General features: G+C 41.4%; 1 protein-coding gene across 1 annotated transcript; it reads right to left on the reverse strand.

Moving 5' to 3' along the window:
• Positions 1–8,624: 8,624 nt before the first annotated feature.
• Positions 8,625–17,486, reverse strand: LOC139649989 (putative C-type lectin domain family 20 member A). The gene is made up of 6 exons (XM_071526511.1): positions 17,422–17,486; positions 16,903–16,940; positions 16,375–16,761; positions 15,358–15,881; positions 14,655–14,760; positions 8,625–8,635 (listed from the first exon to the last, which is right to left on the reverse strand). Exons 2-6 carry the CDS (start codon positions 16,937–16,939, stop codon positions 8,625–8,627), a joined length of 1,065 nt encoding a protein of 354 aa, XP_071382612.1. The 5' UTR covers position 16,940; positions 17,422–17,486.
• Between the last annotated feature and the right edge of the window lie 247 nt (positions 17,487–17,733).

Here is a 17,733-nt window from a genome sequence, read left to right on the forward strand (position 1 = left end):
CGTGGAGATCCTTACTACGTGGAGAGGTGTGCGGAGCGGTGCGTAAAAGCAGTGCGCAAGTGCTGCAGAGTGCAACGTGCACAGCCGAAATGATGGTCTCTCTCTCTCTCTCTCTCTCTCTCTCTCTCTCTCTCTCTCTCTCTCTCTCTCTCTCTCTCTCTCTCTCTCTCTCTCCCTGTGTGTGTGTCTCTCTCTCTCTCCTGTAGATAATGTAATAGCTGTCGGATAATGAAATAACTTGTCAAAATGTAATCAAAATGTAATAACATGTCCTTCTAAATGAGTCAAAAATGTAATAAAACGTCTTAATTGATGGCTATGTAATAAAATCTCCAGACATTACAGATATTATAATAGTTAAAAAAAAAAAAAAAAAGTTACACCCCTTCAAATATATAAATTATCGAGTTATATAATAATGTAGGATATTGCAATGTCAGGAAGAAAATACTATATCAATATTTCTACATCCATCTCTCCCCCAAAGCAGGTGACAAAATTAATGTCATTCACTATAGAGCAGTAACAATAAGAACAGATTAGCTATCTACAGTGTTATTATTCTTCCTTCAGTATTGTTGCTCGCTCTCTCTCTCTCTCTCTCTCTCTCTCTCTCTCTCTCTCTCTCTCTCTCTCTCTCTCTCTCTCTCTCTCTCTCCCTTTCTCACCTGTGGCAAGACATCATCAATGATTGCTCTTCCCCTAACAAAACATCACTTTATATATTCTCAATAGGGCTTAAAGTGTGTCTATGATGCTAAATAGTGAGCTTATTATGACTTTCATACTTGGTATTTCTCTCTGCTATGGTTAGAATATTCCTATAGGTAATCATATCATTTTTGCTGTGAAATTATCCTTCTCAAATATATGATAGTGCTAGTCTAGTCTAGACTAGAGTATTGGCCAATTTGATCAAAGTACGGTATTTATGAAACTGGGTATTGAAGGGGAAATCTGACATAAAATGACCAAGATTTACTTTCAATTCATTTCTCTCTGTGGTCCAGGACTGTGACCTAGGGAAGAGAACCTGCTGGAAATTTGTAAAGCGCATTCACAATCAGTATGAAAACCACTCTCTCAACCACTCTCTGCTGGATAAATTGTGTCTGGCGCAGGCTAAAATACTGCCTAAAATGGCACAAGATTCAATAAAACAAAAATGTGTGTGTGGGTGGTGGGGAGAACTAAAGTAATTTAAAGTGAAATCAGAAGACAAACAGACTCCAAATTAAAGCAATTGGGGGAGCAATCAGAGATTTGGGGTGGGCAACTTTTTATTCATATCACAGTGTGCTTTACTGCAGTCTAGGCTGTTTTCCTTGTTTAAATGTCAGACTACTGTGTATAACCTATATACATACATGAGCTAATTATGAACTATTATGAACTAACTATATACATACATGACCTAAGTATGAACTAACTGTATACCTTGTTTTTCAAATACTTCTTATATCACTTAGTTGTGACTGCCTACATTCAAAGTCTATGAATCCTGGCTGAGTGGATACAGGATGGCAGCACAGTGGAAGGACACTGAAAGCTCCATTGGACCCCCAGAGTGCAGCATTAAGCAGCAAGCGCTTTGCAAATGATGGTGATATTTTTTGTTTTTGTTTTTTTGCTAATCTCTCAGGTCAGGTCTAACAGGCTGTGACAACCGCACTGTACAAGTGACACAAGTGACATAAGTTATCCTGTCCAACCAACTAATCAGAAATCAGGATGTAGGATATATCAGGTCTATAAGCATGGAATTGTGACCCCATTATCTGGTCTATACGCAGGGAATAGGGGTCCGATATCTGGTCTATAAGCAGGAAACAGGGGCCCCTATGTGTCACTGAATAGCATTCACTGTTCACACGTAACTAGGGGCCCTGGAACAAGAGCCCTGGGACAAGAGACATAGATTACACAGATCAATAGACGATTAGCATTCCCTACAGAAGCCACTTAATGTCTCTTTCATTTCAATGAGGAGAGGAGAGATGGGGACAGGGAGGCAGGATGTGCTACTCTCTCTGTCTTTAACTCTCTTTCCTCCTCTCTCTCTTTAGCTGAAGGTTATGAGAATGATCTTGTTCGCCTTGGCCAACAACAGTCATATCTCTTCTCTCTGCTACTGACAGTTTTATCACTCAGCGCAGGTTCAAATGAGTGAAATCTCCTCAGCAAACCTCAGGTTTCAGCAGTTCCGGCATGCAAAGACGACTTTCCCCTTTTCGCATTTTGTGGACCTCATCTGTTATTTTCACGGTCCATGGCGTTGTGATTCAAAACGAGATTTATATATTTTGGAGAAACTCCTTCATAGGTTAATGTGTTTGGTGTGCATAAGAGCAGTGATATAGGAAATTGTATGCAGGTACAGCGAGAGTTTTACTGTGTCAGGGAATAAAAGAGATGAGTTAAAAGACTACTGAATTGAGGAAGATTGTTGTTTGACCTCTGCACAAACACACATGTGCCTACTGTAGCCTACATCACATAGCATCACTGTGATAGTCCTATAATGTTCCTATAGTGTGTCTGTGGTACACAGCAGTGAGTTTAGTGACTGTGCGTCCACATATATATATGTAAATATATATATTTTTTTATCTTATATGGTATTATTATAGAGGGCTTTCAGGTAGTTTGCATTTCAAAATGTACAACTTGGTCATCTCATCAATAGGCCTATATATGGTTTTGCCACGATACATATGATAAATCTTGCGTTTAGATAATGTCAGTTTGCTAGCTAGCTAGTGTTAGCTATCACCATTTTGTTGTATCTAATTTGCACACTAGCTAACATACAGTATCTAGTAGATGTTAAAGGTTCCATATTCTTCACTTTACAGTGTTTCATTTTTTGTCTTGAGGTCCATTCAAAGCTGTGTGTGTGGTGTCATGTACCAAAAACACTCTCAATCCATTTTTACACATTTTTTCCAGCATCTCTCTGAGCCTTACCAAGAACAGGCTGTTTCTGTCGCTGTGTCTTTAAGGCTCATTAATATTTACAACCCATCTGTTCTGATTGGCTAACCGTTTCAAGAGTGAAACGTGAGACACCGCAGCCCGGCAGCTACAGGTAGGGAAAACTCTCCGGTAATAAACAATGACAACCGCTCAACCGCTTTGAAAAAAACACGTTGTTAGTCTGTTATTTCTTACAGAAATGATAATGCGCGGACCTTTGTGACGCCACAAAGTTACAGAAGTCCAAACGGCTCGTTTAGAGGCTCGCTTTTCTAATATGGATTGTGTGGATTTATTTGGCGACCGTGCGTTTTGATACTTCCACCATGTTTAGATAGACCATCCAACTCCTTTATAATCAAAGAGGCAAGGGGAATCCTGTTTTCCACAATATGGGACCTTTAATAGTGGCTAGTCCCATATTAACATTGGCTACTTAACTAAATTAGCCTGCTGGCTAGTTAACTACTGGCTAACAAAGCCACAAACCAACAGTTTGTTAAGGTTAACTGAACTGACTCTTCTCAAGCAACAACTCTGCTTTGGAGTAGAAGTTAGGGCTAAAGACAGTTTACTGTGTCACAGTGAACTTAATCTATAATGAAAAATCACTATTATTCCTACAATATTCCTATAAGGACTGTAGTGTGTCTGTGGTACTCAATAGTGAGTTTAAAGAGGCCTTATTGTAGCCTACTGTATGGGCTCTTTCTGATAAGAGTGTTAATGGTATGGAGTGTCACAGGGAACATTACAGCTGACCTACAGAGCCTGCTGTGCTGCGTCTGGAGCTTAAGGGGAGCTGATGGGGGACAAACAGGCCTGAAGTGGCCTTAATCCATCTGAAGTCGCTGGGGAATGAGGAAGTTTGCAGTCGCTTTGAAGTAGCGTTATCATTCACTTTTTCCTCGCCTCCTCTCCCTGCTAACCCCAAACTGCCCCCGGACCATTTTAATTACCATGTATGTTTGTGTGTGTGCGTGTGTGGGTCCATGTGTGTGTCCGTGTGTGTGTGTTATAGGGAGAAGAATTTATGGTCGAGTCATGCAAATGAGGATGAAGGAGGATCACGGGTGAAATGAGGTGACAAATTATAGTAGAAATTGGACAGAAAAAAGTGAGTGAAAAAAAGTGAATAATAGAGAGAGAGAGACGGAGAGAGAGAGAGAGAGAGAGCGGCACGGCTCTCAGCTCTCCAGAGAGAGTGTAAGGACAAGTAGAGGGAATGATGCTGGAAGTAGTGGAGGGAGGGAAATGAAGTTGGTGAAAGAAAGAGTGTGAAGCGTGTGATGGAGGCATAATAAAGAGTTTCAGTCCATTACTGAAATCTCCCTGATGCCAAACTGAACCCATTCAACTCGGCCTATAGGCAGTAAGGGACCTCCTCCGCAATGTCACACTCACACACACGCACACACACACACACGTGCACACACCCACGTATGCAGCGATCCCAAAAACTGCTCCGCCAAAGAGCTGACATCATCGGATTTGCTCTCATTCATGAATATTTGGTTCAGCTCTCTCTCTGTCTCTCTCTCTCTCTCTCTCCCTCTCTCTCGCCCTTTTCTCCTTGACAGTGCAAGCTCATCTTTAGGCTCATCACAATAGCCTAAAGTTACTCACCTCTCTCGTCCCCCCACATTACATTACTGTAGGTGAGCAGGCAGCACAGTTTACACTGCAAAATAATATCCATCAAGTCATTGAGTTTAATATTGTCTCTAAATCAGATTTATGTTTAATGATGTGAAAAAAATCACTAATAATCACCAATATACTTGTTTCAAGAATTTTGTTGAATCAAAGGATGCTGAGTTACATGCATGCAATACTATTATTGCATGTTATACTGTTGAAATTGTCATGTAAATGCCTTTATCTGATCTTTATCTGTCTTAATTGGAGTAACGTCATAAGTAACTAGTAGTAATAGTAAGCATAACCTGGTTAATACACCTACATTTCTGCTTGATATTTTGATTTATTAGGGCCTTTCACCAGATGCAGCAACCCAGATGTTGCAAATTTTACAAAGCAGACAACATGGCCCAGTGCGGTACGGAAGCTGAGAGCGGACATGGTTGCTCATATTATTTTTATCCTGTTATCTCGGGATTGCAATTTAATTATCTCCTTATCTTGAGATAACAAATTAAAGGTTTTGCTGAGCCTTGTAAGCCTGATAGTGCTGGTGATGTGTGGAAAGTCTAAGGTACAGTTGACAATGTCAGAGGGAGAGATCAGTGTCTATGTTCTCATCACTTATACCCAAAAGCTAGGTGTATTCTCCTATGATGGACATTTTTTTACAGTGTAGTGCTGCACCTGTGTCCCCGGTGGGAGGACAGAGGGATGCAGGGATGGAGGGAGTGTATTTCCTTAAGTGGTGTTGGCATCAGGCGGAGCGATTGTCCTCCTCGCAAGGAGGGACAGAAGGAGGGAAAAGACGGTGAGACGGGGAGAGAGACATAGAAAGTGTGTGTGGTGGAGAGAGAGAGAGGTAAATGGTTGTTGTTCTGACGTCAGCGTCTTTTCTTAGCAACCCCCTCTCTCTCTCTCTCTCTCTGTCTGTCTCTCTTCCTACAAGGACATGTACAGGTGCCCAGTGCTGAGGGTGCAAACCCTCCGTTACCTAACAGGAAAGGGACGTTGCTATCTACACGCCCACATACACACACACACACACACACACGTGCATGCAAGCTTTGGCATAACATTTCAGGCATGTATATGTTTTAGTGTGAGTGTGTGTGTGTGTGTGTGTGTCCCTGTATGACAGTGTTAAAGTCACTTTCAGTTCAATCCATCTAGAATGTGAAGGGAAGCTAAACTGTTAACTGGCTCATGATGAGCACTGGTTCTCTATTTTATCAGTCCCGATGAGATATATGACATTTTTCAAGCGTGTGTGTGTGTGTGTGTGTGTGTGTTTCGGTCTGTGTCCCCCATGTCAAATGTCTTCTTATCATAGACCCCCATTTGATCAGATTGTGTGTGTCTGTCTATCTGTTTGCCCTGTGATGGACTGACCACCTGTCTAGGGTCTTGGTCTGTCCCTGCCTTCTGCCCAATGCATGCTGGGATAGGCTCCAGCACCCCCCCCCCCCACCCCCCCACCCCCTCTCGTGAAGGGAATGAGCAGGTATGGAAAATGGATGGATGGATTGTAGATTGTCTACACGTGGGGAGATGATAGTGCTGAGAGCCTATGATTAGAATAGTCATTATATATTCTCTAATGGGAATCATTTTTGCAAATTAAATTATCGTGAAATGAAACTATTCCTCATTTGCTTTTTCTGGGAGACTCCTCAAGGATCCCTGGTGGTCCTTGAATCACACTAAGAACTATTCTTATACTGATCTCAACATCATTTTAACCTCACATAGAATACACAATCCCCCATACAGCCTTTATTCAAGTCAGTTACATAGAGTTATGAATCTATATCTAACTACGGCCAAGGTGAACCTGCTCTCTCACCTGTAATCTTATTGGATTACGCATTTGCACCCAAATCGTGGATTAAGTGCTTTGCCGCTTGAGTTAGTCATTTTGTATTCTCTCTCTCTGCCCCTTATTCCTCTAATCCATGGCTTTTCATACACACACACACACACATCCAAAACACACACACACACACATCTACCTCAGCTCCTCCACAGTCACATACGTGGGAGTGAGTGAACAAGAGGTGGAGCGAAGAGGAGCAGAAAAGACGAGGGGAGAAACCAGGGGGAGGGAAGGCTTTGATGAATAACTGCGGTACTGATGCTGACAGCACACTTCAGTATCAGACCCAGTGTGTGTGTGTGTGTGTGTGTGTGTGTGTGTGTGTGTGTGTGTCGCCGTCTCTGTCTGTCACACATGAATCCAGTGTCTCTATCAGTGCCTTTTCCTGTTCTGTTTTTTGTCAATGTTGTGCAAAATACAGGATTTTTAAAGGAACTATCCTGGTGCCGCCGAGATTCAGACGTGTCCCATGACGTTTCACAGAGCTTTTGATGAATGGGATTCTGCCATCGTCGTCTCTCTCTCTCTCTCTCTCTCTCTCTCTCCCCCTCTCTTTCTCTCTCTCTATGTCTCTCTACCTCTCTCTCTCTGTAGGCTGACAATGAGCAACATCTTGAGCAAAGGAGAACCCAATTTTCTAATCTGTTCACTACACAGACCTGTTTTCCAATCTACAACCCACCACTGATTCCCCCAAGACACACACACACACTCTCACACACACACTCCCCCATCTCTCTCTCTCTTTCTCTCTCTCTCTCTGTCTCTCTCCCTCTTAGCCCCGGGCTTTTACATTATTGCCAGTGTGCTCTCATTAGGGGGGAATGGGAACACATTTACCATCCTGGCTGGATTGAGGACAGTAAAAATCGTTCTCTTTCTCCACTCCTCTGCTCCTCTGTAGAATGGATCCTCATATCCAGTAAAGCTCCATACACTCTCCCCCTCACACACACACACACACTCACACACACCTCTCACCTTCTCTTTCCTCACTATTCCTCTTCCTCCGACTCACTAGACTACAGTCTAATGACCCTGCTGTTCACCCAACCTCCATCTGGGTGTTTTCCTCATTAGCCGTGATGGTGTAGCAACTGAGAAGTGCATCGATCTGTAAGTTCTGCATATTAAAAGTCCTGCTGAGTAAGATTTGTACCGCCCCATAGCACAGAATGACCATAATATATCTGCAGGGGTGGATAGTATTGTTGATCAATACAAATGACTCAACCATTACTTGGCCAGGTGCTGATTTGTCTGGCTTTCAGAAATCACTTTCTGGCCTGTACTTGGTTTTGGAGCAACTCCTCACCCATTGTAGTTTCACACACACACATACACATGCGCACACACACACACACGCACACACACCTCATCCCCTCATCCCCCATATAAGACAGCCATGGAATTACCTCTCCATGGACTTTAAAGGGGTTCAAAATGCCAATAGCCGCTATTCAGTAGCTTAAAATATCTTTAAATATGACAAAATATTACAAAAAATGACAAGTATTCAGTGTTTTTTGCCCTGTGTTTTATTCTTGGAAGGATGGAAACGCCATGGTAATAATAATAATGATAATGGTAATGATAATACATAAATACATAGATACATATTCAAGCATTCTTGAGTGAGATAAAAATGTTTAATTAGAATTAGTTCAGGTTAAGGGCTTCCCATAGACAACCAGTATAGTATTGTTCAATTATACAGTAAATATACAACAGGCTGCATCATATCCATCATATCAGAGGTGGACGTCACTTGCTGGACAATATCTGATTTTTAATAAAAGGCCGATATCAGCCTTATATAAGGGTTGAGCCCCAGTTCATATGGTACATATAACACATGGAGACTGTCCAGCAGCAGAGGTCAGTGCTTATATAATAATCCTCTTCTCTCTGCTCCTGTACACTCTCGCTATATTTGGCAGCATGGCATCAAAAGGGTAACAGCTATGGGACTCCAGCTGGAACCATTACTTATTCACAACAACGGCTGCGCTGTGCAATGGGAGGACTGGGTGTGTGTGCACAGACATAAACACACATACACACACACTCAAACACATGCATGCATGCACTCAAATACACACACATACATGTCTTGATCAGCCTGCAACTGTCACAAGTCACCTGCAACAGCACACAAACACACACAGAGACACACATACACAGACACAGACACGCACACACACACACACTTCTTCTTCTTCGTCCTCTCCTACCTGCTTCCCTTCCCTCTTTCTGTCTGCCATCAGACTCTCCCCTCCAGCACTTTGGTATCTTGGGTAATCAGGGAAGAAAAGCACATCTTGTTTCATATCATAAAGCAGCTGTAGTTCAGGCTCTTAGCCAGCAGGGGGTCAGATTACAAAATGCACTGATGGCCTCTTTGGAAAGCAGTTAGAGCAGTGGGACTCAGGTCAGCTTGTCCTTTATAGACAGATGATTCTGTGTCATATATGATAAGCTTATCTGAAAATGGGAGAAAGACAAAATGTATTCAGACTATGTGTAAAATGTGTAAAAATGAGAGTGCACATACATCTTCAAAGTAGCATTACGAAGGTAAACTAGATGGCACTCAACTATGTGAATCCGTTCAGAAGTTCTATGCCTTTTTATGGGAAGCCACGCCCATCACCACGCCCCCCTTTGACCAATCAGTGTGAAAGGTTAATGAGTTCTTCCTTGCCCCATGACCAAACTTTCCACAAAGTTTTGTAGAAAAGCATTCATAACACTTTGAGTTATCCTGCTAACAGACAGGCAAACAGATGGAAAACATAATCCCCGTCCAACTCCATTGGCTGAGGTAATGAAATGCCAATCCACCAATCCACTAGAGCAGTGACAGTGTGTGTTCTGTATCCATGCATAGTGTTATACCCACCTGCGATATGAGTGAGGATTCTCCAATAATTCTCTACTGGATAACACATTTGTTTTCTCTTGGTGAGGGGAAGACAGTGACACAACAAATTGTACCGTATCCTCCACATTCATGCATAATTTCAGTGATGATCATGGCCAAGCATCGAAGTCGACTTGGACCGGAGAATGCAGAGAGGGAAGAGTAGAATCTGCACAAATTAAAGTGAGGCACCACAGGTAAAAATTATGATTTTGGCTGGATTGGTCAAGTTTGGCATATTCTAATATTTTGCTTCAGTACTAGTACACTGAGCTCAAAATCACCTTTATTAGCCATTTTCTTACAATGACATAATATTCCCTGTATGCAAAACACTTTTTTTTTACTTATAGATATGGCCACTGAATTTGACATACTGATTCTTAACAAACATCGCTGCTAATTTCTATTTTGAAGGCAAAATTTTAGATTTCAGATTGGACAGTTGTCGTCTGCTGCAGTTTGGGGACGATTGATGGATGAACATAGTATTTTGTAAACAATCACAAAACTAATTTTTTTACAAATGATCAACTAACTGGAAGTTTGCTTATTCCCGATTCTCTTAAATATTAGCAAATTTGAATATGTTAATAACAAAATAAATAAAAGTCATAATATTTGTGCCCATATACAACATATAAAGTTTCATTCTGACTGGATGAAAGGATTTCCCCCCCCCCCCTATTTACGTGTGTTGCTTCCACTGGTGCTTCACCTTAACATCCTGTGTGCAATATTTAATCATGTTCATTCACCTACCAGAGGCATTAATAGATAAAAATGAATTAACAGTTCTTTTGGAAGTCCTCCTTCTCTCATGCTTCAATTCAAAACATTTTTTCCATCACCCTGCCAGTGAAAGGCAGATTTGAGACGGATTGCCATGCTTCATCAAAGGGAGTTCAGAGTTTCACACCTCTTCTCCCAGATCATGACACAGTAGCTTTTTAAGTGCTGGCTGAGTAGAGTGGCGGCTCCAAATAGCTCTCATTAGATATAATTGCGTGAAGTAAGATGAAATGAAACTTAATTGCAGCACTGCTAATGTTTGGCAATCAACACAGCAGCCGCTAAATATGTTAAAAAATAATTGCTCCGTACAAAAAGAGCAGGTTTAATCTTTGTGTATGTGTGAGAAAGAGAGAGTGAGAAGGTGCATAAAGCCTAATCATCATCCTTTTAACACATTATATGCCACTTTATGGATGTTTTTATCCAAAATGCCTTATGACAACATGCACACATACATGTTTCACATACATATAGTGGGTGTTTAAAAATGTGAACTCCTGTCAGTGATCATCAGATGGCAAACAACCACTAATATAATCAAAGATCAACAACTTTGATTTTTTTTTTCCTTTACAAAACACTGTCTTCATAAAACTTGCATCAGTCTGACACTACTTACTATAAACTATATTATGAATTTAGGTCCTAAACATTTGCAGCAGCCTAAAAAAGTGGGTAAAGTGCATTCAGCAAATAAAAAAATGGATAAACTGAGTTCAGGTGAGGCTGCCCAGTGAGAATCAAACCCCAAACCCTGCAGTATTATCACTGTACTGTACTCTATTGTATGTGCAGTTTTTTGTCTTTCACCATCACCACTGGTTACTCTTAGCATTCACCCAAACAAGAGCCACATACTGAATTGATTTAGCCATGCTCCTCGCAGCCCAATACTCCTTTCCTCAGGCTGACGCTAATTGCTGCCAACTGACTTTTGGCAAAGTTACTTTCTGATTTGCACCTCATTAACTCAACCCACTAATGAGCATGTGTGTTCAGCCAATATTCAATTAAAGTCATAATCAGCCTCAATAGCAAATAGCTGAAAATGACAATAGCAAGTCTGACTGACAATTAAACACTGTCATTAAACATACATTATGGAACACAAATGAAACAGAGAGGGGGCTGGAGAACAGCTTATATCTAATGGTGATTGAGCTGGTGTCAACTGGAATCCATTACTGGTTCCATTAAATGCTTTTGTTTGAATAACTTATTGGAAGAGGATGAAAACAGATCAGTTGTTTCTACAGCTACCGCTTCTGAAAGGAGGGAGTTAATTGAGTTATGAGACAAACCAAGTCGCATAGGACGCTTTTTTTCCTCTGCAATAAGGCATTATGGGAGAAGTCTTATTGGACATTTTGCAATGGAGTTTTATATCTGCTCAAAACACTCATAAAAACACTTCACTACACTTTAAAAACGGAATGCCAAAGATGTAAAAAATACAATTCAATCCCTTTTACAATTACACAATTATAGGTAAAGCTACAGCAAAGAACTGTTTTATGCACATACTCCCACACGCACACACACACACGTATGAGCTCACAAACTTACACACTGCCGCACTATCACAATCACTGGCAAAGTGCAACAACTAAATACCTAAAATGTAAAAAAAAATAAAATGTAAGTTTATGTGAGAGAGCTTTTGCATTATAAATCCGACATAAAATGAGTAAAATTTTGTGAGCCCTGCCACTCACACACACACACACACACACACACACACACACATATTATTGCTTTCCCTTTGTTTCCAGTTCATCGTCCTATTGAAGCTGTAGCCGACAGAAGTGCTGGAGACAAACTGTGATTTAGCACCAGTGTAAACTAGAAAGCCGAAAGCCTGCAGGCTCTGCATTATCAGCGGTGCTCCATCTTGCCGGGGGGACGGAGGAACTCATTTAGGGTGTTGCCAGAGATGGTCTCGCACCGGCTGATAGCACAGTTGAATTATGATCGCACTGCTACTCTTTATTTCTCTCAGTTTGTCTGCCTGTGCGCTGGGTCTGTTGCCTACAGGTACAGCAGCAGCAGGCGGGGGGGGCGAGGGCGGGGGTGGGGGGTTGGGGGGGCGGGGTTGGACTTCTTTGAGTGACTGCCAGCTTCAATGCTCTATGACTGCGGTGACTCATGCAATTATGCATGCACATACACTTGTGCATTATCATAAACACACACACACACACACACACACAGAACGAACTTTGACGGAGACAGTGCTGGTAATGAGTAACACAAGCTGCAGTCTGTTCCCAGGAGTTTTTCCGAGTTTAATACAAGAAATGATTATTACCAGGGAATCCAATTATGACACAGAGAGATTATTGCCTGTGTGTGCATATGTTTGTGCACGCCGGCGTGTGTGTGTGTGTGTGTGTGTGTGTGTGTGAGATGCCTCATATTGTGCTCCAGATGGCTCTGGGGTCACCATGGAGACTGGTGACATATAATCAGGATGTGGTGGGTGTTCTTGGCTTCCTGAGGTGTTGAAGGAAGGTGGGGACTTTTCCATTTTAGGTCCAAACTTACTGGGGCCAGATCTTCAGTTACCACATGATACATATATAAGTAATATAATTAAATGCAGTGTAAAAATAACTTTTTCATGCAAATAAATGTTGTTTTGCAACACTATATTGTTTAGTTAGTTGTAGGATAAGAACTATTCCTGACATTTTAAATCAATAAATGTCAGTTTTGCTACTCTGTCTATTAACTGTTAATTTTCTCTTTTCACCCTTTCTCCCTCTTTTTCACATACACACACACGCACCACACACACACATATGAAGAAGCTTGCCCGACTGCATCCACTCTCCTTTTGGGACGGCTCCACTAATTATAGATGGCAGGAATTGTTGTGCTGGCAGAAACCTCTACACAATGTCAGAGAGGACTTTTATACCGTGGGCCTGATCAGCTGCTGTGCACTGCACTGCAAAAAGCATCCATCTTAACAAGTCACTTAAGCTAGTATTGAGTCCTAGACTATCAGTTTCCTTAAAACAGGTGCAAAAGTCTGGAATCAGTGGAAACAAGTGGATTCATCTCACCTCTACTGGTAGATTATTTTAGATTTTTTACATTTTCACTGTATTTTAAGATTTGAGAATAAATAACTTCAAATATTGACATTTTTTTGCAGTGTGCTCTCTGTGGAGGAACATCATACCCCCCACCAGCAATACAGCTTTCCAACAGTAGACAGATGTTAAAAAAAAACATTAAAAAAAATATCACAACACCTACTTCACTTTCAGTCATGGACATCTTAATAACTACACTGGTTTTAGTTAAGTCAAAACTATGACTGAATCATGACTAATTGACATGATATACCTACTGTATGATGGTGGGAAATGCAAAATACAGTCTTTTCCTTTTGTTTTGTACAGTACATTCACTCTCTATGTGCTCAGGCTACAGCAGAGCTAAAGCAGGCACTCATCAGGATCAGATATATTGGAAGGATGGTGAGAGTAATGTCTCTGGACACATTGAGAACTTTTATTCTTTGTCTACAAGGTCAAGGTAGCCTCTTAGTCACGCTGCAGATAAAGACAAACATGAATAATTCTCATGGATTCCCACTCTGCCAGAAGCAAAGAACAACATCATCTCATTGTGTGTGTTGAAAAAAACAAGAAAAAACTGTGTCTTACTGCAATTTGGAAGCTTTATTAAATGTTCAGAAATGTACAGAAAATAGGCCTTATGCCACAAAATAAGATAAGACACAATGTTTGCCATTCATTGTGAAAGCTAATTGTGACCTATGATGATGATCATTAATTGGATTATGAATTACAAAGCCAGAAAAAACGCAGGTAAATACAAAGCATTAAAGGTTTGAACAAATGAAATTTCAAAGGACCCAATTAGCATCCCATAAAACATTTAAATATTAAATAAAGAAAGAAAAACATTTTCATATTTCATATCTCACTTTCAATCTGCATACTCCGAAGTCATAAACACAGAAAATGTATTTTCAGCACGATTTTTTCCCCTGCCAACATACAAACGCAAGCATCCTTTGATAATAAATGTAAAATTTAATGAAAAATAAGGTCATACATTTCATTAAAGTTGCCAGTAACACAAAGCATCATATTGTCTCAAAACTTCTTTTTCGTTTCAACTGCCAACAGACAAACCCCATTTATTTCCATTGGTGATGTATAAGATCTCTAGTGAAATTTAGTCAGAAAGTTAAAACACTACACAGCAATAGCAGTTAGCATTAGTCTTACAGTGACATTTTATTTCCATAGAGGAGTGTTACCTTGCAACACCTTGTTGTCCTCTGCATAAGGGCAAGTTCAGCCACCTTACCCTAAAAAAGACAGAAAAATAAGTCATATACAGTGTAATTCCTTCATTAATTTAACATATCTCTTCTATTTAGACAAAAGAGATAGGAAATACCTCCTTGTTTCTCCCTCTTCTGCTCCTTATGAAAGGTGTGCCCGTCTGTCTGAACCCAGCGGAGTTTGAAGTCTGGCAATCCGTGCTTCTCCAGCTTAGCATGCAGCTACAGAGGAAAGAACCAGGACATTCACATCTGTCTATGGTTGTCTATGGGAAACCTTTAACCTGAATTGTTTCTTATGTGACATTTTGATCAGAATCCACACAAGTGTACATTAATACGTTTTCATATTATTTTCATCCTGGTTTTCAAAGTTTTAGTTTCTCATGGTCTAAATGTTTGAAAAGAGAGAAGAACAGAAATCTGGGGGAAACACTGAATGCTTACAATTTTTGGATTTTTTTTTTTTATGAAAATGCACAAATTATCAGCTATTGGCAGCTTCAATCTGAAAAATATCAGCCTTCAAAAACCCATATAGGTCAAACCACAATTGTCAAATCTGAGAATCACTCCAGTTGATATTTTTCACCTTTATGTATCACATTAGTTAGAGTAAGCTTCACCTGTGACCCAGAGACTGGACTGAGGCCAATTGGACTGAGAACTGGATGGGAATTTTTGGCATGAAAAATGGCCAAATTTGTTGAATATCACCACAAAATATCACTCATCAGCTGCTCCATTCCAAAAACATCAGCATAGGGCTTCAAAACCCCCACATGGTGTCGAACCTTCCTCTCCAGCAGCCTACTGTACCTGCTGCAAAACCTGACGCTGGACCGCAGGGTCGCTCATATCGGCCTCCGAGCGGATCTTCAGCTTGAACGTGGTTTTGTGCCGACTTCCAGCTGCAGGAGAGCCTCTCGCTGGCTCCATGGTGCTCAGCGGCTCAGTGGTGCTCGCTGGCTCCGTGGTGCTCGGAGGAAAAGTCACTGTTTCGCAGAAGAAGTGGCTCGGCTTGTCACAGCGCGCATCGTACCATTTCGCCACGGTCATGTCCACCGAGACGCACTGCGGCAGACCTGATCTGAGGTTGTCGGGCTGCTTCTTCTCCCAGTTCGTGAAGGTGGAGGTGCTGCCGTCAGACCAGTAAGCGAAGGGCCTTCTGTGGAGGCCGATCCACGCGTAATCGGTCTCACCTGACAGCAGCGTGGAGATGTTGTAATGCTCAGTCATGTTCCTCACGCTGGCCAGGTCTGTGTAGTCGGCCTCGCAGTAGCTCTGAGCCCGCTGCCAAGTCATCTTAGCTGTCACCAAGATGTACTTGGCGGGGCCTCGATCTGCAACGAAACAGGGAGAAAATCAAGGTAGTGATTTAACAAAAAAAATGCATTTGCCAAATCCGAATGGCTCCAACATATCTCTTACTATTGTACAATGTCTAGTCAAAGTGTTGAGACCACAGTCAGGGAAAGGCATTGAGTGCACTGTAATAACTATGAGTATGTAAGAGAAGAAACTTGTCTTTGGTAATTTGGAAAACCTTTTCCCATATGTAAAACTGCAACATGTTCTTGGAAGGAGGAGGAAAATATGTCTTAACGGGTCTTAACTAGTCACAATTTCCGACAGGAGGGGCATTAACAACGGAAAAAAAAAAGTTCCATATTTCCCAAGATAGATCTGTCCCTTAACTGACTGGTTGATTGTTGTGAATGTCACATGCTTTGCCTCGGCAATAAGCACTTTTGTATTTCACACCAACAAAGCAGCTTGGGTTGGGTGGGGAGATGAGCGCGTACATTATGATGAGACAATAAAACTGCACCTCACCGTAATAGCAGACTGCGCCATGCTCTTCGTCACATGGGACGTCCAGCCAAAACCCCTGTGCGTCCATCACAGTGCAGTTCTCCTTGGCGGCAGCGAAGTTAGGCTCCCCCGGCTGCCAGTAGTTATACTCTGTGATGTTGTCGTAGTCTTCATTTCCCAAGGACCACTGCCATCTGCTCATGTCATCATAAAGCCCTATCCACGCCTTTTTAGTAGGTTCAGCTTGGGTTTGCACTGCTGTCAGCAGCCTGTCGTTGTCCTCTTGGTTGTCTATGGTGGCCAGGTCAGTGAACGTCGCTCTGCAGTGACTCTGAGCTTCAGTCCAGAGCATTTTCTGAGCCACATAGTGGTACTCTCTGCTGAGGCATGAAGAGAGGCTGGACAGCCCTGATAACAGACAAATCATGTTCTATGAAGAAAAACATTAGCTGCTACATGGTGAAACGTGCTCACAAATGTACACATGCAGAGCTATCTCACAATCTCACTCTTTTACACACACAGCCTTCACACACAAACATGTCTGACCTGAGAGAGTGAAAAAGAGTAGTAGTGTCTTCCTCATCCTGGAAAAGAGAAACATGCAGAACACATCAGTGATTCTTCAACACGCCGACAATGAGATCCAACCAAGGCTGTATGTTGTCTATTACACACATACACACAGTATGTAAGTCTATGGTGCCATTGCATTTGTAGGGAAATGTGTGTTGTTATGGTAATAGTACAGTTACATAGTCTTGGGATACATTATTTCTGCTGTACTGGATAGCACTTTTTTTATAGATTATGTTTTTATAGATAATGGTTAAATAATACTGTATTTTTCCTTTTATTTTACTACTACTACTATTACTACTACTACTACTACTACTATTACTACTATTACTACTACCACTACTACTACTGCTACTACTGCTACTACTACTATTACCTTTTCTACTATTACTACTGCTGCTATTACTACTACTATTACTGTACTACTAACAATACTATTAATATTGATAACAACAACATCAAATTTATGTACATGATCGCGGGGCCTACCTAGGTTTTGGGAAGGTCCAGCTTGTCTCCACTTTTGTTTCTCCAATTTGTCTCTTCCTCTGTCTCTGCTCTTACCTGACACTTCTCCAACCTTCAGGTCTTATTCGCTCACTTTTATCCAGTCTCTCCCACCCTCCTCTGAAGTAATTATGCAAACCCAATGTAATTCATTTGCTACAGTCTTTAGGAAGCAGGATGTAGGTCCCATACACATCAGGGTGGTGAAATTGAGCGTGTGACCTTTAGCTGGGTCATCAAAAATATTACTGAAGGAGCGAGATATAGTTTGCGTGATTTTGAATGTACTTTGGC

This window comes from Centroberyx affinis, unplaced genomic scaffold (genome assembly GCF_046629955.1).
Source record: "Centroberyx affinis isolate AG114_WGS23_722 - 3 ecotype Tasmania unplaced genomic scaffold, CSIRO-AGI_Caff_v1 ptg001421l_1, whole genome shotgun sequence".
Taxonomy (NCBI): Eukaryota; Metazoa; Chordata; class Actinopteri; order Beryciformes; family Berycidae; genus Centroberyx; species Centroberyx affinis.